The sequence below is a fragment of the Pelodiscus sinensis genome, chromosome 6, assembly GCF_052426305.1.
Source record: "Pelodiscus sinensis isolate ZL-2025 chromosome 6, ASM5242630v1, whole genome shotgun sequence".
Lineage (NCBI taxonomy): Eukaryota > Metazoa > Chordata > Testudines > Trionychidae > Pelodiscus > Pelodiscus sinensis.
In genome coordinates, this window is record NC_143057.1 from 33,138,687 (window position 1) to 33,160,197 (window position 21,511).

Consider the following 21,511-nt stretch of genomic DNA (forward strand, 5'->3'; position numbering starts at 1 on the left):
TCAATAGAAGCTCCTCTCTATGCAGGGAAATTGCCCAGTATATCTACTGCAAAATAGCTCCCTTTATGGATATTATGCCAGAATGAGTCACTTGTCCTAGAATAATTATTCTACTTTTTGAGAGCAGTAATTATGCTGGAATAAAGTCACTTTTATTTTGAAATAAAGTCTACATTGGGAGCTTTAGTAGATATGCTGGGTCATTTTCCTGTGTAGAGGGGCCCAGAATTTAAACTATGTAATGAACTATGCACCTTTTTTCCTCTCTATCCAACTAAAATCCGGTAGTAGGGTATGTATTCTAGTATATATACCCTGCTGCTGTCTGTATGGAAAGTGCAAGCTCTCCATCTACTGGATCATTAGGGTAAAAGCTGCTACGGGGATGGGGAAACAGATTTCTGGTGAGCAGCAGTGTTCATGCTGAAGTCTGATGTGGCTGTAGCTGTTGGGTTTTTGCTCCACAGAGGAGACTTCAACACTGTTGGGCCAACCAGAGTTTTCTTCAAGTGGATAGAAACATTTGTTTTTAAGGCTGTTGTACTAGAAATATTTACATAGGACAAGGGTTTTGAAAGTCAATGGGAGTTATGCTTGTAAGTCACTTTATAGTTCTGAAAATCCCACACAAATTCTGGTGTCCTTCAGGGACATGGCATGGTCCACGCCAGGGCACTCCCTTTGCCATGTCCATGAAATCTGGAAGTGGGGGTTAAGGCTGTTGGGGACAGAAGTGATGGAAACTTTTGGAGACTTTTGTACCTCCTAATGTGAGGTATCCAATAGTTTTTTGAACTCTGGAAGTTGGGCAAGGGAATAGCCCTGAGAATACAAACAGGTGCTCCAGCAGTTGCTCCTTCTTGTGCTTTTATTTCGATCAGTTGTAATAATATGTCTTTTCTGTAGCATTAACACTTTTCTGGGCTGTCCCTTTCATTATTTCATCCTTTAAAAACATACCTATACTTTATTTCAGAAAGAGATTGAAAATTCACCTGCACTCTGGGTTTGGATGGGAACTTTGCCTGTTGTCCCTTGTTTGGCTCCCTGTTAGGGTGCACTGGGTGGCACAACCAGATGTGAGTTGCACGCGGCTCTGTGTCCCCACAAACAGGCTTTTCTTACCTCAAGGAGACTGGCCTGGCTCTACAGCAAGCTGGAGGTGAGGGTGCTGCTGGCACTGCCAGAGCCAGTGCTAGTACAGAGAAGGGGTGACCCAGAGAGTGAGAGCTGCCTGACTGGGACAGGGAAGTGACGATGGGCAAGAAGGGAAGAGCGGAGACCTGCAGCCCCTGCTGGCCTCTGGCACTGAGAGGAGCGGGCAGCAGGGTGCTCGGAACGGTGCCAGGTCATTGACTAGCACAGTGTTTCTCAACCAGTGGTGCGAGTACCCTCGGGGTACTCTAGAGATGGGGGGGGGGGGTAACAGCAGCACAACTGAAATTTGGAGAAAACTGAATTTTTGTGGTGTTTTACAGCACTTTATTTTTATTTTTTTGTATTTTTTACACCCAAATATTTTATCGCCCGCCTGGCTCCGCTTAAGTTGTTTAAACAAATGTGGTGCAAGGTTGGGGGTGGGGGGGGAGAAAGTGTGTCTGAAAACTGCAGGTACTGCGGCTTCTAATAATTAGTGTGTTAAAGGGGCACTTGCTATTTAAAAAAAAAAAAAAAGTTGCGAAACACTCGACCAGCCCATTCGGGGCCCGTCGAAGGGGCGGGCGGCAGCCCCCCACGCCGCTGGAGGGCGGTAGAGGCGGCGCCCGGGCCCGTTCCCAGGACTTCGGGTTGCAGCGCGCGGGTCTGGCCGACTCCTCGCGCGGCGGCGGCGGCGGCATGTGGAGGCCGGGGCCGGCGCGCGCTGCGGCCCGGGGGCTGCGCGCGGCCGCGGGGTGGCGAGGGGCGCTCGCGGGACCCGCCGCCTCCTGCCGCCAGCCCGTGAGTAGCGAGACGCCGCCGCGGCGGGGGGAGGGGAGCAAGGGGGGGGGCCCCGCGTGGGTCTGCAGGGCGAGTCTCTCCATGAGCAGCGTCAGCCGCGTGAGCTGCCCCTGCCGCGCTGCGACCGGGAGCGGAGGGCTCCTGCCCCCGGGAATGCAAAGCGCTGCGGGGGGGGGGGGCTGTCCGACTAGGTGGCCGTAACACTGCTCTGTCAGCGGCGGGCGCGGTGCGGAGTCAGGTCGGAGCTGGCCGCGTGCAGAGATCCGCCGAGGAGGAGGAGGAGGAGGAGGCGAGAGCCGGGGGAAGCCAGTTTTTCATTGGGCTTCCCAGCTTTTCATCTGGCTTCCCCGGAGCACTGGACCCGCCCCCACGTGGCTGCCTCGGATGGAGCAATGTGGAGGGTGAGGGGGGCAGGTGGCAGATGGTGCACGGGGGAAGCCAGCTACAGCACTGGCCATCACTAGACCCCAGGGGCAGGAAGTCAGGCGCACCCCGTTAGTGGCCGCTTTTGAAAGTGTTGGCTAAAGTGACTTGTTCAAGGTTGCTTAGGAAGCCAGAGGCAAACCAAGGAACAGAAGGCCCATCTTCTGTTTTCTTTTCTAGTGCTTTAAACACAAGATAATTTTCCCCCTTTACTAGATGATAGTAAAAGGCAAGAGTATCCTAAACATGTATTTCTGCTTCAAGAATACAGACAGGGCTGCGTGTAGACTGGCATGATTTTCCGGAAATGCTTTTAACGGAAAAGTGTTCCGTTAAAAGCATTTTCGGAACAGAGTGTCTAGATTGGCACGAACGCTTTTCCGCAAAAGCACTTATTGCGGAAAAGCGTCCATGCCAATCTACACGCGCTTTTCTGCAAAAAAGCCCCGATCGCCATTTTTGCGATCAGGGATTTTTTGCGGAAAACAAATCTGAGCTGTCTACACTGGCCCTTTTGCACAACAGTTTTTCGCAAAAAGGACTTTTGCCCGAATGGGAGTGTCAAAGCTTTTCCGCAAGAAGCACTGATTTCTTACAATAGGAAGTCAGCGCTTTTGCGGAAATTCAAGCAGCCAGTGTAGACAGCTGGCAAGTTTTTCCGGAAAAGCGGCTGATTTTCCAGAAAAACTGGCCAGTCTAGACACAGCCACAGATGTATGGGTTGGGACTTCTGAGAGAGTTTTTGCTTCCTTGTTGGTTCTGTAAGATAACAAATGAACCTTTAACTTGAAAAAGAGCAGCTTTTGGGATTCTGTTTCTTAAATATTACACACACTGACATTTTGTACCATTGCTTTTGTTAATGTTTAATGTAAATTCTTTTTTTAGGATTCTCATCTTCAACAGTTAGACCGCGTTCTAAAGATTAAAAACAATAGTGTTCACTTTATTCATTTAAGAAATGCAGGAACTTTGAATGATAAAAGGTAAGTTTTTTTTCTGAATTAATTGTATCAGAATTCTGACAGTACATACAGATTCCAGAGAAAATATCTATAAATGTGGCAGCCATGAAAATGAATATAGTGTGATTGTTGATATGAACTAGGGGGAAAAGGTTAGCCTTTTGGGTAAGGAAAGGACTTGGAATTATCACTTCTGAATTCTCTTTCCAGGTTTGCCACAGATTTCTTGTGTGAAATCATTCATTCTTTAGTTTTGCCATCTGTAAGGTAGACTAAATGGTTCCTCAGATATCTGAGATAAGTGGCGTGAGACACTCCTGAAGAGTGTTTTATGGTAACTGTCATACTTTTGCCTTGTCACATTGTTTGATACTGCAGACATTTAACTGAATTGTGTATTGCTATAAGTATGCATGCACAATACCCAGATACGCAAACTAGATGAAAGGGTACTACTGAATTTGATCTTTTTTTTGGGAGACCTCATTTTTTAGGGCTGCAGCTGCCTCCATTTCTCCTTTGGAAAAGTGGAGATGTTGAGAGATTTGCCTAATTTGTAACATGTTTTGAGATTACTGGACGAACACTAATTAGAAGTGCAAAATTATTATTTTGTTGGAATGAATAGGACTTACAAAAGAATATGAATGATGAGCACTTCACTTTGTTTACAAATGCAGTTGCTGTTTCCTGTATAATAAGTATATGTTTATAAATACAAATTATTTAGATTTACCTTGCAGACGTAGTCTGTCCTTGCAAGAACTGCTTAATCTTTAACAATGTTGTATTTTATAATCAAGAAGTCTTCCATCAGTAACATTCTGGGCATAGAAGTAACTGGAGAAAGACACCTATTTAGTCCACTTAGCTGTCTAATTTCAGGTTTAAAAAAAATCCACCTCATTTATAAGGGTGCTTTATGGTATGTGGTAATTTGTGACAGAGTACCTCCAATCGCATGGGACTATCTCATGGTTAACATGTTCCCATGATGATATTGCTCCTGTTTTGCATTTGTTACAAAAAAGAGTTTCATGCTAAAGTAATACATATTTTCTCCTATAATAGTAATAGAGATGTAGCTGTGTTAGTCTGGTCTTGCTGAAACAAAAGACAGGACTATGCAGCTCTTTAAAGACTAACAAGATGGTTTATTAGGTGATGAGCTTTCGTGGGCCAGACCCACTTCCTCAGATCAAATTGTGGAAGAAAATTGGCATGACCATATATATCAAAGGGATACAATAAAAAAATATGAACGCACATAAAATTGACAAATCAGATTTTAGAACAGAAAGGGGGTGAGGGCGGGAGGTTAGTGTCTATGAGATGATGTTGGGGTGATAACTGGGGAAGCTATCTTTGTAATGGGTAAGGTAGTTAGCATCTTTAAGGCCCATTCGTAAACAATTTTATAATTGTTCACTTTTTTTGATTGTATCCCTTTGGTATATATTATTATTGGTCATGCCAATTTTCTTCCACAATTTGATCTGAGGAAGTGGGTCTGGCCCACGAAAGCTCATCACCTAATAAACCATCTTGTTAGTCTTTAAAGTGCTGCATAGTCCTATATTTTCTCCTAGTAATCTCAGATTTGTTTACTTGCCACTGCAGTTCTTTAGATGAGAGTACTTATGAAAAACTTGCTGAAGAAACACTGGACTCATTAGCAGACTTCTTTGAAGATCTAGCAGACAAGCCTTTTACGCCTGAAGATTATGATGTCTCCTTTGGGGTATATTTTACAGTTTCTATTCTTACTGTAATTATTGTGGGGATTTTCCTTGAGGGAAATATTTTCATTCAACTAATCTTTAGTGCAAAAGAGATTTAAGGAACAGTTCACACTGAATAAATTAGTGAAATAAGTTTTTTAATTTGATTTTACTCATTGAGGGAGTAGCAGCTTTTTTGATTGAAAAAATATATATTACACTTTTAAGATTTAAAGAATTGTAAAATTTAACATTTAAGCAATTACATTTCTTTCTCTGAGAGTTTTAAACAATTATTACCTGAAGCTGGAAATTGGTTTCCAGTCTCTTATACTGGTCTCTGGTACTGGTACTTTTACATTTCACTTTCAGATTTACTAGTGGTTATCTTGGTGAAAGTGACAACTGTAGCTAAATTTATTTTCAAATAACTGTCAGTGTATTTATAGTGGATGGAATCAATTAGATTATATGTTGCTGTGCTTGATTTGAGGAGAATAAAATCTAATCCTGGCCCCTGAGTGCAACAAAGGTTCGCACTACTCTGGTCTTTGGACTGGGATATTAGTTGCTTTCTGTTTATATTCCTATGTAGAGATTCCCAACTAGTGGTTCTACACATCACAATTTGGATGTATATAAACAGGAGACTTGGGCTTCTGCTGCTAGCATGGAGGCCTTTAGTCCTCAGATCCTCTAAGGTCAGCTTTTCTGAGCACGATGTTCTCTCTCTGTCTCACAGATGTATGCAAGTGGAAAAATAATAACCTCTTTTTGCATTTGGCAAACACTGACAATTGAATATTTGACCAGATATTTTACCAGTAACTTAGCAAATAAATAATAGCAATATATTATTCAGCTGCTAGGGTTTTGAATAGATATTGAAAGGCTTTGATTATTAGCCTTTCAGTATCTATTCAATATAAAGAATAATTTGAAAACTAAACTGAAAAATAACCCCTAAAGGTTTGGTTTTATGTTTTTCTTTAGATTAAATATTTGTAAAATGCTTCCTTACTTGAATTGCTATTCTCTCCAATAACGTTCAAAAATAGTGTTTTTGACATGTACTTAATGAAAGGTTTGGAGGATTTTTATTTACATCAATCTTAACATTCACATTATGACTATTTGGATTCATATTATTAAAAGACTAGTAATGTGACTAGCCACAGGGTGGCACACTGTAAATCTTGAGCTTTTACATTTTTCCATTGAGTTAATAAGTGGTATGTTTGAGGAAATCTCCTTTTCAGAGTAATCTCATTAGCAGAAATAATTAATGTCCATAACAGTGTGCAGTAAGCTATGCACAACAATAAGAAATTAATTTTCAAGTGTTTTTTACATTAAATTAACCCTTTACAAATATTTTAAAATGTGTTTTCCAAAATTTTAGGAATAGTGCAGCATGAATGTGCAAATGTTTTGTTGCCAGGGTTTGAAATTAATCCTCACTTGCTTTACAATGTTAAAGCAGAGATCACCTCTCTTATGTGTGACACATCATTAGGACTTCTGATTTTAGTTTTTAACCAATTAAAGCACCCTGATACAAATAATCATTTCTGGTGTTTTTCTTTTAACAGATAAACACCATTTTTTCTGGTATCTAAAAGCTTGTCTACAGGGAGCAGTACTACAGACTGCAGGAGTCTGATTTCTAAAGCACACTAATGTGTTGTGCATAATTGGTCCATGCAGACCAGAGGTGGGCAAAAGCATCTCAGTGGGCTGGATCTGGCCCACCTACAGTTTTGATCCGACCCATGAGGCAGTTCCGGGCCCTGCCCCCTAGCGCGTTGCCTGGGAGCCGGAGACGTGCAAGCCCTTTTAACTGTTTCTATTTAAAGAGCTCGTGTCTTCCCTGCGCCTTGCCTGGCAGCCGTGAGGAACACGAGAGCCCTTTAAATAGAAGTAGTTAAAAGGGCTTGTAGCTCCGGTGCCGTTAGCATGTTGCTAGGGAACCAGACACGTAAGCCCTTTCAACTGCTTCTATTTAAGGGGCTCACACTTGCTGGGTGGCTGCATTGCCTGTCATCCGCCTGGCAGGCGCAAGCCCTTTAAACAGAAGCAATTGAAAGGACTCGCAACTTTCAGTCCCACTGGCCCATTGCCTGGGAACTGCCCGGGAGGCGTGAGCCCTTTCAGCTGATTCTATTCAAAGGGCTTCTGCTTGCTGGGCAGCTGCCAGGCAACAGGTTAGAACGGGGCCCAGGAACTGCTGGCTGTGCTAAGTGTATTCTAAGCCTCCACCCCAGACAACTCGGGGAAGAGACTAGCCCATAGCACCCTCCTATCCATTGGCCAGAAGTCAAGAGGCAGGGACCCCAGGCCAAGCAAAGCTCCCGGTAGGTTAGCTCTCAACCTTCCGGGTCAGCCCACGGCAACGTCCGAAATTTGCGAAGTAGCCTCCCCTTCATAAATTATTGCCCCTCCCCCTTCCCTGATGTAGACACTGCTGGTGCACATTGAATGCTTCCTACTGCATTATAGCAAAGTACTGTTTGCAGTAGGGATGTTAAATTTTGAATAATCAATTAATTGAGTAGTCAGTGGAATTTCCATTGACTGCTTGATTAGTTGATAAGAGGTTGGACGGGAGGGCACTCGCTAACCTCGCTGCGCCTCTGCCTTTTAAATGTAGTAGAAGCCGCTTGTGGCTCTTACTACATTTAAAAGGCAGAGGCGGTGCAGCTGGGAACCCAGGGCGGGTGGCTCTTGCTACATTCAAAACAGTCAGTCAGGCGTGAGCAGGGACTGTTTCAGTCCCCACTCATGCTGATTTCCGCTGCACCTCTGCCTCCCCTGCTGCCACCACCCCCGCGGAGGTGGTGCCGTGGGGAACCGGCTTTTAAGCTGGCTCCCCCCAGCACTGACTCCCGCTCCTCCTCCCCCCCCCCCGCCCTCCCTCCCACCCCCGCTGCCTCTGATAAGATGCCTATCGGGTAGTCAACTAGTCGCTTACATCCCTAAGTAGTACTACACTGAAGTGAGCTAGGGACCATTACAGAGAGATTATTGATACTCATAGTACTGTAATGAGTAAGGTCATAGTATATGTTGTTCATTTACAGTTTATAGAAAGAGAAAGCCCCAAACTTCACAATTTTTGGACATCTATATAAAATTTAAAAAAAATGCTGAAAAAATAAAACACAAAAACTGAAATTAACAACCCCCTCCCCAAAACCAGAAGCCCAACACAATAGAGCTTTTATTAGCTCTATTGAACCCTATTGGAATATTACCAAACAGTTGTGTACAGCTCTGAACACCAGCTAATAGAATATATTAACACATTTGTGCAAATGATTTAATTAGAATAATTGGTAGTTTTCAAAGCTGTTCAAGGTACTTTTGTTTTATCTGTTGCATTTCATACTGTTCTTATTATTTTCACTGTTCTGAGAACTCATAATGAGAGTGGGAAGAGGTTAGTTTTAATCCTCATGACACATTGGGCTAAAGCAGTACCCAATTAAAATAAAATAACTGGCGAGGAAATTGAATGACTCAGTATTAATTAGCTCATCAGAGGTGTATTTTATTCATTTGCACTTCTTTTCTTCTATACCATATAGAATAATCAAGCAATCTTTGTTTCTTTACTGAACTGGGACAGCAGCAAGTCTGGGATTTAGATTCACACTTCTTGTGAGATGCCAGTAATATAAAGGGTTGGGTGATGTTGCAGAGGAAGTGAGCTCTAAACTGCTGTTTTTGCTGTGAAGTGATGTTGAATTTTCAGTAGTTACTCAAGTCACAAGGTAGACCACTGTTGAAAATTCAGAACAAAATGTTACCTACGGAAAATTAAAGCAGATCTAGCAACTGTCTTCTGCATCAGAAAAAGGGAATGCAGGATCACAAGAGTAGCTGTAACATAGAGGGGGCAACAGTGCGTTTGTGGAGGCTGTAGGGAAATAGAAATGTGTGGCTATCCTAATACCTGATCTACACCACTGCTATTTTTTCAGTGTAATTCAGGTCACTTTCAGGTTTACTCAGTTCAAATAGTATCTGTCTTACATCCTTAAAGTTAGGACTCTGTAAAAGAGTTATAGTTGCCCTCCAAAATAACCTTGTGAAAATGTCAGGCCAGTATAAATCTTCATGCTGAAATACAGAGATTTCAATGTAAAGTAAACACTCCCTAAGAAAATGTTCAATAATTGAAATAAGCAAATCAAAACAAAACTCAGATAGTTAGAAGTAGAACATTCCTGAGCTATAATCCAGGATCTTGGCATTTTAACATAAGCTATGAGGAAATCTACTTGTTCCACTCATTTGGCGACAATGTACAGCTACAGAAAGAAAAGTAAAGTAAACTGGATTGCCTAGAGGTTCAATGGGACATGGAGCCTCTTGGCCCTGGACACCTGTTTTAATCAGGTTGGTAGTGAACAAAAACAGTTGCTTCCTTCTAACTGTTGGATATTCTCGGTGAAATGAATTGATGGTCTCAATCTAGTTTCTATTGGACTATACCTACTTCACAACTCAACACTAATCCTGACCCACAAACTAATGCAATAAAAAGCATCATGTAATAAAACATGCTCCATTTTTTTAGAGAGAGGTCAAGATTCACAGGAGCATTATTATTTGTTTGAGTCCTAACACTGTGGATGGTGCTGTACCAACTCACAAGTCCAGATCAGGAGTGCTTAGAGTCTAGGTAAAACACAGATGATATATGTGTCACCATGGAGACTGACAACTTCTTCTAATGGTGGTCCCACTGTCATCAGTGAAGCAAAATGCCACAGCAAATTGTTGAGGATTTGAATTTCCACTAATGATGCTGATGAAGATATATCACACGTTGGTGTTTTGATGTTTATAGCTACAGTGCCTGTTACTGAAGAAACATCATAATTCTTATTACGTAATGGTACTTTCCATCTTCTCCCCTTACCTTTGTGCTTTAGAATGGAGTTTTGACAGCTAAACTAGGTGGAGACATGGGAACCTATGTAATCAACAAGCAGACACCAAACAAACAGATTTGGCTGTCTTCTCCCACTAGGTAGGTAATTATATATATGTTACAAAAAGGCTTAACATTCAAAGATAAATTAAAGTCTGTCTGCTAGCCCTGTGGAGACTTTTTAATGTTGCTCACATTTCATGCCTTTTCTAAGCACTATAGGCTTTTTTCCTAGAGGTATAATAACTAGTTTCTTTTTATACTTCAGGTGGTGGACCAGCTGACTCACAAACTAGTACAATAATAAGTATAATATAATAAAACATGTTCCGTTTTTTTAAAATGTCTGGTTTTCACAAGCACTATGAACACTACTGAAGCCTAAAAGAAACCGCTGTGATAAAAGAACTGTTGGGAGGATGAATGAGACTGTGTTATGGTCTAATACTATTCTTGTTTAGGGATTCATCCTGTATGCCTGTGTATGCTTTTCTTGTTTTGTTTGTGTGAATGTTTTTCTGCAGCTTCATTGAGAGAAGTTTTTATCAATCTTGTGCAGTTCTTAATGTGGAGGTCTTGTTTGCTGTGTCCTCTGCCTTGTCTTGTACAGCAGTTTGATCCATTTCACGTTTGGCAATTGGTTCTGAATGGTAGAAAGATATGCAGAATGTGTTTGAAAAAAGCGATAAGTGGCCTTACCAAAAATTTACAGTGAAATCTGCCACTTTCCCAGGACCATCATCTCTCTGGCATTGTTGATGAATGGCCTAGCTAAAAAGGAAAGACAAAGCATATACATTCAGCTTTGCAGGTAGATTTCTTAGAGGTCATTGAAATAGAACATACGAGCTATAAAATCAGGAATGGATCAAGCTATTGTGCAGTAGGATTAATATTTTTAGAAGTGTTATTTTAGAGAATCATCTTATTTTAAATAGTCTGTCTAAGTAATTAAAATACACTTTAGTGATTTGCCTTCTGGTCTGCTACAACTGTTTTTTGTGTACACTTGGTGTACAGCGATAACCTTCAATCTTTCCAGACTACTGTGCCCCTTTTGGAAGACTGATTTGTCTTGCATACCCCTAATAAGGATGTTAAGTTTAGATTAATCAACTAATCAAATAGTTGATGAAATTTTCATTGACTACTCAACTAGTCAGTAAGGGCGCCTCTGCTTTTGAAATGTACAAGAGCCTTCCAGAGCTTTTGTACTTTTCAAAAGTGGATGCATGGGGCCAGCGGAGAACTCAAACAGTTCCCCACTGGCTCTGTGCTCCCTGCTTTTGTACTGTACAGGAACCTTGCCGGGGGTGGGGGGGGGGGAGGAGAGGAAAGGAAAGGGGGGGTGTAGCAGGGAACTAGCAGCACTTCCACCTTTGAAATGTAGCAAGAGCCAGGCTCTTGCTACATTTCAAAAGCCAGGGGTGGGCGGAGCATGGTGGGAGCGGGGGATTCAAGCAGTCTTCTGCTCGCCCTGTGCTCCCCATGGTGCTTCTAAATTTGAAATGTAGCAAGAGCTCTGCTCTTGCTGTATTTCAAAGGTAGAAGTGCCGCTAGTTAACTGCTGGGCCACTCTCCTCCCCCCATGGAAGCTGTCCTGAGGGAACCAGCTTTTACGCTGGCTGCCTCCAACACCGGATCCTGCTCCCCTCCTTGCTGCCCCTCTCTGATAGAGGCAGCGGGGCGGGGGGAAGCAACTAGTCACTTACATCGCTAACCCCTAAGTTACACTTCTCTTAAAAGCTACTTGCTTACAAAATCAGACATGAAAATAGAAGTGTTATAGCACACGGTTACTGAAAAATTGCTTGCTTACATTTTACCGTACAATTATAAATCAATTGAAACATAAATATTGTACTTACATTTCAGTGTATAGTATATAGAGCAGCATAAACAAGTCATTGTATGAAATTTTAGTTTGTACTCACTTTGCTATTGCTTTTTATGCAGCCTTTTGTAAAATTAGGCAATTATCTAGATGAGTTGACATACCCCCTGGAAGACTTGTGAGTACCCCCAAGTGTACACATAACCCTGGTTGAGAACCACTGGTGTACAGTATATTAGGTAAACCGTTGTAGCCTGTGGTTAATCCCTCTCTCCTTCAGAATCTTGGTGTGTTTTTTTTTAAATAAACAGGATATTGCATTTCAAAGAGTTTTATCTTGGTGAGGCAGTAGGCAAGAAACCAGTCCTTTTTATTTGTCTAGACACTTGCAGACAGAGCCCCAGAATCCAAGTTATTCATAAGATTTTTTTAACCTCATTCTCAAAACACAAGTTCAGGTTCTGTTTACATTATCTGGTGATTAAGAAGTCAGAGAGTTTATATTGTATTGGGATCTATTTAACTTTTATGAGCCAACATTAGGAGTGAAGAGTGTGTGTTCCTGAGCAAGAGATTTGTGGATGAAGAAAAGTGAGAAGGGAGAGGAAAAAAATTGCTAAAAGCTCTTGACACTGAAATAATTTTTTGTATGTCTGTCTGGGAAATCTCTCTCTCTCTTATAAAGTTTTCTCTCTCTCTTATAAATGCTTCATCTGTTTATGCCAAATACTTGCTTGTGTCTTCCAAGAAAACACTATGGCTATGTTTACGCTCGCGGCTTCTTGCGCAAGTATGGCCATTCTTGCACAAGAATCCGCACAAGAGCATCCACACTGCCCACCAGCTCTTGCGCAAGGAAATTTACAGTATGGCGTAGTAAGAGAGGGCTTCTTGCACAAGAGCTACACTCTTTTTTTAACAGGTGTAAGCCTTCTTGCGCAGGAACTGTTGCGCAAGAGGGCAGTGTGGACGCTCGGCAGGGATTTCTTGCGCAAGAAAGCCCTATGGCTAAAATGGCCATCAGAGCTTTCTTGCGCAAGAGAGCATCCACACTGCCATGGGCGCCCTTGCGCAAAAAAACAGCTCGCACGTGGCAGTGTGGACGTTTTCTTGCACAAGACTACTTGCACAAGAACCCACCAGTGTAGACATAGCCTACATGTTTACTTAGTTTTCCAATTCCTGCTAAGTGATTTTGTAACTCTTATATGCAAACATGTACTGCATGCACTGTAACTGACACTCTTTACATATGTGTCCTGGATATGATGCGCTAGAGAGTGGGAGAAGCAAGCACTGCTGCTAATGATGAACATAATTTGAATATTGTGATGTTTTGGTACCACAGCTCAACAAATGTAAAATTGTTGAGTGTTAATGATCACTTTGGCAACACAACCATGAGAGAGGGAGAAAAAAAACACTACCATGAGAGAGATTAAGAAAAGGAAACTGCAGTTGAATCTCTTTAGCTCCAGGCTGCTGTGTTTTGGTACACGCATTCAGGAGAACTAAATCTGCATTTGTATAGCAGTGTACAATTGGCATATTCAAAAGGTGCGCCACCTGCATGTAGCAGGAGTGGGTCTTATGCATTTCAAAGGGAGAGAGGCAGTGGTAACCTGCTGGGTCTCTCCTTTTGAAATATACAAGAGTCGAAGGTGGCTCTTGTATATTTCAAAGGGAGAGGTTGCAGCAGGATAGCGAGCGCCCCTCCTTATCAACTAATCGAGTTCCATTGATTACTCGATTAGCTATTTAATTGAAATTTTACATTCCTACCCGTGACATCAGGAGCTCCAAAGTGTTTTCAGATATAGCTCTCCTGCAGATAACGATCTCCATGGCAGATATTTTTTTTATTTAGTAATTTAATCAAATTTTATTTAACTAGAGAGAAAATAGTATTCTGTGCTGTATACAGCAAAGCATTTTGGACATTTGCACATTATTTCAGCGCATTAGTACAAATACTTTATATTAATACAGCACTTTACAAACAACATTTATAACGCCTTTAGGAACTACTTATTATTACCACTGTTACAGATTGTGGAGAATGTAAATCAAGTGAAGGAAAGAGGAACCTTAATGGCCTTGATCCAGTGAAGTGTATAAGCAAAAGTAGTCCCATTGAAGTCCATAGGACTACTCACATGCTTTAATTTACACACGTGCTTACCCTCAGATGCTTTACTGGATAGAATGATTTCTTAAAGGCCATGTGTTGGAACCAGTGTTTGAGCTGGAATTAGAGTTTAATGATGATTGGCTTCTACTCCATGTTGAGACACATACCCCGTCTTGCTAAATATTATTTTGCCTCTGGCTGCTTTCTTTAATTTAGTCATTCAAATCCTCCTGGTATTTTTTTGAAGATGGCTGAAATTTCAGAAATGTTTGACCTATGCTGATACGTTATACATGTTCTGTTTTCTAGTGGGCCCAAACGTTATGACTGGACTGGAAGAAACTGGGTGTATTGTCATGATGGAGTATCCCTGCATGAACTACTAGCAGTGGAACTCTCAAAGGCACTAAAAACTAAAATCGACTTATCTCCCTTGGCATACTCTGGAAAAGGTGGTACTTGATCATTTTCTACCTCAAAGAAATCAAAAGACTTTGGCCTGTTGTCCCTTTTTGGTGTATAGTTTGTAAGGTTAACACCTTGATCTACTTCCATCTTCATATTTTTTGTTTTAACTTCACTATGTTGTGTAACAATAATGTGACCATAATATATTTTTCTTATTCCTATATGTTTGTGTTAGTGTGTGAATTTGTGTTTGTTATATGGGTTGTTTTTTGTGTGTGTATGTGTCACTGCATTCAAAATTCAAAGCTAATTATGGCATTGGACATTGGTTGTCCCAGCCATGTTCTGACCATCTGGTTGGTGATTCATCAGTAATGCACAGATGAGATCTCATGACCAAAGACAACGGTGCTACTCGTGTTGGGCCCTTACCCTAGTTCAATTAAAATCAATTAAATTAACTGCAGTGGGGGAGAAGAGATATTAAGGTAGTATTTTATGTAAGAGCCTATTGTGCTTAAAAGGAAATGGAAATGTTTTTATTTTCCGTAACAGGTGTAATAGGTGTAATTTTCTTCTTAAAATATCATGGGATTTAATCTGCAATTCACATTTCTGCCTTTTTCCCTTCAATTTTTCAGGCTTATTCTTTTAAACTAAACTTCCAGCTACCAATTCTGCTTTCAGCAGGGGTCCAAGTAGTAAAAAAGAGTGTAATATTTTTGTTTAAAAATGATACATTCATAGTTGTAGAAAAAAGGATTTTTTTTTACCTTTTCTCTATTTCCTTTTGCTATGAGTATCTTCATAAAGTAACCATACATTGCTTAATAATATTAATGATATATTTATGTCAAGTGAGGGTGTTCTATTCCAATAGAAATAAGCCAAACCAAACCAAGCTTGGCATAGCTCATGATGCACGTCTCATGTTGTTGAAGTGAGGCACAAGGCCAAAGGCAAAGAGATAACACAAGGCATGCACTGAAACCCTGTTGTGTTATTCCTGCCTTCTTAGGACTGAGAAACTGGAGCCTTCGGACTAGCTGAGAAATGTAAAAAAAAGACAAAAATAGGTGATTTACTCGAGATATCACCCCCAAATAATTTATAAAGAAATCATTTAATAAGTGTCATTCAAACCTTTGACACTATAAAAGTTGCTTTATTGTAACAATAGTTATTCCTTTTCAAAAATTGTATGTAAAAGGAGCCCAAATTTTCTGTCATATTTGTAAGACCAAGCCACATGTATGTAAGCTTTTAGCATTATATTAAAAGAGACCTGATACAGATTTTGAAATGCAATGTTTTCTTGGCTTCTGAGTTCCCCTGACAACTTCCTTGTGTTTAAAATGACACGACTGCCTGTTTGGCTAATACTGTTACTTTTGTGATGTGTCGTTGAACAATGTGTAATAAATATACAGTATTCTTAGGTGGCATTGCCCATTATTTGGAATTAAAATGAAATTCTTGATACCAACTCTTGCCTGCTATTAATTAAAATATGAACTAACATCTCATGGAAGCCAGTTCTGGGTTAGATTATCTGTGCTATGTATGTGTATTTTTCAGCAAAAGGAAAAAGGGAGTCAGTCACGTTCTTGCTAACTAACTTCCGAAATCAAGGAAATACAGTTAGGGCTACCAGTATGAGTCAGAGAGCAAAACACAGCACTACACAAAGCAGAGAGAAACCAGAACAGTTAAAAGAGGTGGGGCATGAACACCTCATTTACAGCAAATAGGAATTTGAGATGAAGCTGTTTAAATTTCACCCCTTCACAAAACTAGATTTAGTCAGCATGTATCTGACATTAGTGGTATGTTCACACAGGAGCCTTTTCAAGTTGGGTGAGACTTGAGCTAGTTGGGCGTGTTCTGGCACTGTACAAATAGCTGTGGAAACTCTGTTATGAGGTGCAGCTCAGACTGGAGTTCGGGCTGTGAAGCTTACATAGGGGCAGTTTGGACAGACCAGCTGCGCTCTACACGGATGCTACAACTACAGCGGTCCAACAGAAGACTCTTGGGTAAAGAGGATTTCCAGTGCAGGACTACAGTCGTAGAAAATCTTACTTATATATGTTAGAATATGAGCAACCCTATTCTAGTGCTAATCTAAGAGCAGGTTCTGTTAATGGCCACTTCCTAGGCACAGCTAATAATTGAGAAGACTCAAGAAGTAGAAGGTAAAAAGCAAAATAACCCAAACATGCAATAGAGAAAACTGTCTAAATAAAATGGCTATTTCAGGCACCCATGGCACTATCTCAATTGAAAGTGTTTACATAACATAATGGCACTTAATTGATATGAGCTAATTGATTATGTTCCAAATTTGGATATGGAAGATGGATTCTTTACAAGAGCTTAGTGTTGGCTTAACACTTGGTCTCACTGATATCAATGGAAGTTTTACCATTGGCTCAGTTAGGTTAATGGAGAACACTTTTCAGAATTCCTTTAAAATCCTACCTATGCCTAGAATTCAGTGTTTTCCTTCTTTTGTTACATGCCTGATCACTAGAACCCTGCATAGATACAAAACATATCCATGTCCACACCCACATCTGCCCAAATGAGCTGCCAATATCCGCCTCCACATCCGCGAATGCAGATGCCTGCCGATTTTCAGGGCTCTCCATCACCTGTGCTGACTATACTCCAGTGGGTAGGTATTTTAGTAAATAAAGGCTTTCAGTAAATTGGGGGAGTGGTAGACAGCTATAAGAACCAGTGTTTAATCTCAAGGTACAACATAATTCAGAAAGCAAAAAGCAAATTGTGTCTTGATGCATCATATTGGAAGATCTTTGGACAGAGGTTCTGTTGTCTTACATGTTTTGTACAGTGAGGGCCCTGATCCCAAGCTGGGAGTTTGTGTGCTGCCCTGACATGAATGTAAAAGAGTGTGCCAGAGAGATTGATGCACCTTCATTTGTCCCTCTGCACTAAGGCTGCAATACATTGACTCAGTTGATGAGTATCATTACAAGAGCATAGGTGCTAAAGCACCTCTTTTTGCTTCCTTACTTCACTTGTCTTGTGGCATTATACTCTCAGACAAATGCACTGAATTAAAAAAGGATGAAAATAGAAGATAAAGAAAAGTCCCAATTTAGCTCCACAAGTTGTTTCACAAAATGAGAAAATCCTGCCCTGAAGAGTTTATAGTCTAAATAACTGAGAAGACTGACAAGTGAAGAGACACACAGTAGGGCTGTGCAAATAACTTTTGGTTTTTTACTTACTGGCTGAACCAAAAACATTTAAAAGATCAATTTTAAGTTTACCCTCATCAAAAATTTCAGGTTTTGGTTGTTAAAAAAAAAAAAAAAAAAAGCTATTTAAGTTCACAGTTTTCTGATTGAAATGTTTAGATTTGAAATAACCTTGCATTTTTTTACTTATTTTGAGTGAACGAAACATTTAAACCTTTTAAAAAGAACACTGAAGTAAAAAAAAGGCAAAGTTTTTCCAAATCTAAACATTTCAATCAGAAAATGGTGAACTTAAATAGCGTCAGAATTTTTTCCTTTGTGTTTGATGGGACAAAAGGCAATACATGGAGGGGTGTGCTTTTTCAAAACAATAAAGCAAATTTTACATACATTTAAAATTTTTTGTTAAAAAATAATTAAGCTGAAAAATTTGACCTTGCTCTAATAAGCAGGAGTAGGGCAGAGAGACTAATGCCATGGAATAAAGAGAGAAAATTGGATTGTTAGTTCAGTTTAGGCATATGTTTGGGTTAATAGCTCAGTTTTGTGGGTCTGAAAATAGTTTGTAGGCGTGTGTTGCAGAAATGAGTTCTTGGGAATAATGTAGATGGTTAAAGCAGTTTTTGAAAGAGCATTCAAAATATGAGTCAGCATGGGAAGAACAGAGAAAGTTGTGTGAAAAAAGTCAAAGGCACTTGGAAGTGGGTGAGGCAAAAGGGGACATGAAAGAAAAGATCAGTTGCAGATGGAAGGTGCTCTATGTGGTCTTTGCAAGTGAGGACAAGACATTTTAAATTGGCTGCACACAGCTGTTTGGAGCTGTTGTGATCTATCCTGTGGATGCTTCATAAAGAATAGGAGTGACTTGTATGCTGCTATTGAGGGGTTTTTTTGAACTGTAGTAAGACCAGGAAAGGACTTTATTTATTTGCACCCTTTCCAGGGTTTTGTCTGGAAGATAGAATCAGCTAATATCTAGAGAAAGAAAACAAATGTTTACAACAAGCTCCTCAGAGCAAGGCAGCTAACCTCTCCAAGTTGCTGAATTATTTTATCAATTTGTATTTGGGTAATTGTGTAGCACTAAGAAATCAATATGGTACAATGGATGATTTTGTACATGTTAATTCACTGATTTTTACACTGTTCCTGCTACTAATTAATATTTTCTGTTATGTTTGTCTTATTCTATATACAATTTTAAGAATAACATGTATCCTTGCATACCGCTCTTCATCTTCAAAACACTTAAAAACATTAGCTAATCCTTATGAGACTCCTATGGAAGATAAACATAATTTTCTATCTGCAATATATGGACTATGTATGGAGTTTACTTTTATTAAGGAAAAAGGAATCAGACACCAAAAAACACGTGAAACAAATAATGCAAATGGTCAGACAAACTCAGAAAAGCAAGGACATTCAGAGACTTCAATCTCCACGTCTGGTCTCATTTTGCTTTAGAACTGCAGTTGATTATCTCCTGCAGTAGCTGAAGGAAAAATAATTACTTAATTAACCCTGAACATCAATTATGTATATTAACCCTTATTTGTTTGGGGGCTTTTGGGGAGTAGATAGTTCAATAATGTCACTTACATTTCCGTTAATGATTAACAACACTTGGAAGCAGGGCCTTTAAAAATATTGTAATGTGGGAATATATCTTAATAGAAGCTCTTTCTGCTGTGTTTAGTTTTCAAGTCAAAGATTTAATTAAAAGCATGGTCTCTTATTCCTTCTGTTCAATGCATGGCATATTATGCCATAGTCAATCAAAAAGCAATTCTGTGAACCCATGCTCCTGGGCATTCTGAGAATTTCTAAACTTGAGCCACTGCTGTAAAATGATCCTGCCCACACTTGGCAACTGCCCTGCAAATTGTCAGAAGCCTGTACAGGGTAAAGTCCAACAGCTACAATACACTGTTATAAAGCTGTTGTGGGGAGTAAACTGTTTGATTTGGGAGAAATTTGCTTAGAGGGATACTATGAAGCAAACTAGCCAACAAAAGGCGATTTTTGTTGCTCCTTTATGATGTGTAAATATTACTTCTTAAATAAACCCTCATTTTTCACATTAAGACTGTCAGGACTTGGCACTCTCTTTTCAGATCAATGACTTCAGCAAAGACTGGAAAGCTGAAATATCTGGAAGTACATCTCGAAGCATAGGCTGATTAGGGAAGTTTAGGTTTCAGAATCGTGTCTGGAAGAACTGGAGGGTTCAATTACATTTTTTAGCCTGCAACTTGAGTTGCTATCAGAAGTTTCAGCTGTGAGGTGTGATATCACCAACCAGATAATCCAAAGATTTCTCAAACCCACCAGGAAAACAGAATAATGTTAAGAACAATTAGGAAAGAGAGAGAGAGAGAGCAATCCATATGATCCTCTAAATAAATCCATGATATGCCCACATCTTGTAATTCTGGTCTCTCCATCTCAAAAAGATAGACAGAATTGGAAAAGGTATAGAGAAGAGCAACAAAAAGGGGTATGGAACAACATCCATATGAGGAAAGATTAAAAAGATGGGCTTTTCAGCATGGAAAAGAAAAAAAACTAAGAGGGAATAGGATAGAGATCTATTCAGATCATGAATGGTAAGGAGAAAGTGAATAAAGAAGTGCTATTTAGTCCTTCATGTTACAAGAACCAGGGCTCACCCAATGATATTAATAGGCAACAGGTATAAAACAAACACTAGGAAGTACTTCTTCACATAAAGGCACAGTCAACTTGTGGAACTCTCTTTGTGAAAGTAAAAATCATAACAGGTCAAAAAAGAACTAGACATTCCTGGAGGATTATAGATCCCTGAATGGCAATTAGCCAGGATGGGCATGGATGCAACTCCATGCTCTAAGTGTCCCTAGCCTTTCTCTGTCAGAAGCTAGTAATATTTCACTTCATGAGTGTCTTTTCTGTTCATTCATTCTGTAACACTTGGATTTGGCCCCTGTCAGAAGACTGGTTAGCTGTCAAATGGTCTTACCTAGACTGTTCCAATACTTGTTCTGTGACTAAACAGAGGCCACAGCTGTCAAATCAGCAGTGCTTTTCAAGATTAGTGTGATTTGTAGAGGTCCCAATTAAGATCAATCCTCAACCCAAGGAGATTTCAATCTAAATAGAATGGGAGGGGAAACGTAGAGGTGAAGTGACCTGCCAAAGGTCACATAGGAAGACAGTAGCAGAGACTAGACTAGCTCTCAGCTTGAATCCCAGGCTTGCCCTATTCTGTGAATCACACGGTCTCTTCGCTCAGACATTTCCTAACAACAAATTACGTTGTTAAGCCAAGCGGTCAAAGATTAGGGAAGAGAGGGCTGTTTTTCCTGATTTTTTTCCTTTCTAAATTAATATAATAGTGATTTTGAATTTAATGTCGATTTTTTTAGGGGGGGGGCTCACCAGTTTTTTGTTCACTTACGAGACAAAGCGGTCGGCGAGAGGGTGAGTTTCAGGTCAAAACAGGGGCTGATGTAATGGCTCAGAAGATCCCACCTAGTGACTAAACCCCGAGTCTAGTAGCTTTCCTCCTCGCACCTATTGTACCAGGGCTTTGAACCGGTATTTCCTGTTCCACCCTCTCCAGCCAGAGCCAGTCGTGGGGGTGGCTGGAGAGGGCGAGAAGCTGCCAGTAAATGGGAGAGGAGGCTGGGGTAAGTCGGCGGAGCGGAGCTGCTCAGGCGGCTGTGGGTGTGCGCGGGCGGGGGGATGTAGAACCAGCTGGCCCCCCAGCGTGTGGACAGAGTTTAGCGCGGAACCAGGACCTCAGGCAGCGCTTCCGTGCATGGCAGCTCCCAGCTCCACCTCCCTCCCCGCCCGCTGGGGAACAAGCGAGGGCTGGGCCGGGGAGCGGAGAGGCAGGTGCTCCGAAGGGCAGGGCCCGCTCCGACCCCGCTCACCTGCCTTG

General features: G+C 40.8%; 2 protein-coding genes and 1 long non-coding RNA gene across 6 annotated transcripts in view; 2 read left to right on the forward strand and 1 right to left on the reverse strand.

The window, feature by feature from the left end:
- Nucleotides 1-1,759: 1,759 nt before the first annotated feature.
- FXN (frataxin) lies at nucleotides 1,760-15,845 on the forward strand. 2 transcript variants are annotated; one of them, XM_075931683.2, is made up of 5 exons: nucleotides 1,760-1,938; nucleotides 3,250-3,347; nucleotides 4,947-5,067; nucleotides 9,988-10,085; nucleotides 14,261-15,845. In XM_075931683.2, the coding sequence occupies exons 1-5, from the start codon at nucleotides 1,837-1,839 to the stop codon at nucleotides 14,412-14,414; spliced, it is 573 nt and encodes a 190-aa protein (XP_075787798.2). In that variant the 5' UTR covers nucleotides 1,760-1,836; the 3' UTR covers nucleotides 14,415-15,845. The 2 variants fall into 2 exon arrangements, with proteins under 2 accessions (XP_075787798.2, XP_075787799.2); XM_075931684.2 differs by lacking the exon at nucleotides 1,760-1,938 and adding an exon at nucleotides 2,028-2,339.
- LOC142829836 (uncharacterized) lies at nucleotides 8,690-21,176 on the reverse strand. The gene is made up of 3 exons (XR_012904663.2): nucleotides 21,026-21,176; nucleotides 10,686-10,757; nucleotides 8,690-8,828 (listed from the first exon to the last, which is right to left on the reverse strand). It is a non-coding gene; the product is annotated as an uncharacterized LOC142829836 (long non-coding RNA).
- The window catches only part of TJP2 (tight junction protein 2), a 104,943-nt gene continuing 104,566 nt past the window's right edge, over nucleotides 21,135-21,511 (forward strand). For 2 of the 3 annotated variants that reach the window (XM_006137846.5, XM_006137845.5), the window contains exon 1: nucleotides 21,135-21,257. The gene's annotated coding sequence lies outside the window, so the exon portion shown is untranslated. The remainder of the gene's footprint in view (nucleotides 21,258-21,511) is intronic. The other variant, XM_006137850.5, reaches the window with a different exon arrangement.

Excerpts from the sequence above, each read along its gene's own strand:
- FXN (XM_075931683.2), top strand. The coding sequence starts at position 1,837 with ATGTGGAGGCCGGGGCCGGCGCGCGCTGCGGCCCGGGGGCTGCGCGCG. Across the intron at positions 3,348-4,946 it reads GGAACTTTGAATGATAAAAG|TTCTTTAGATGAGAGTACTT; the intron begins GTAAGTTTTTTT and ends TTGCCACTGCAG. Across the intron at positions 10,086-14,260 it reads TGGCTGTCTTCTCCCACTAG|TGGGCCCAAACGTTATGACT; the intron begins GTAGGTAATTAT and ends TCTGTTTTCTAG.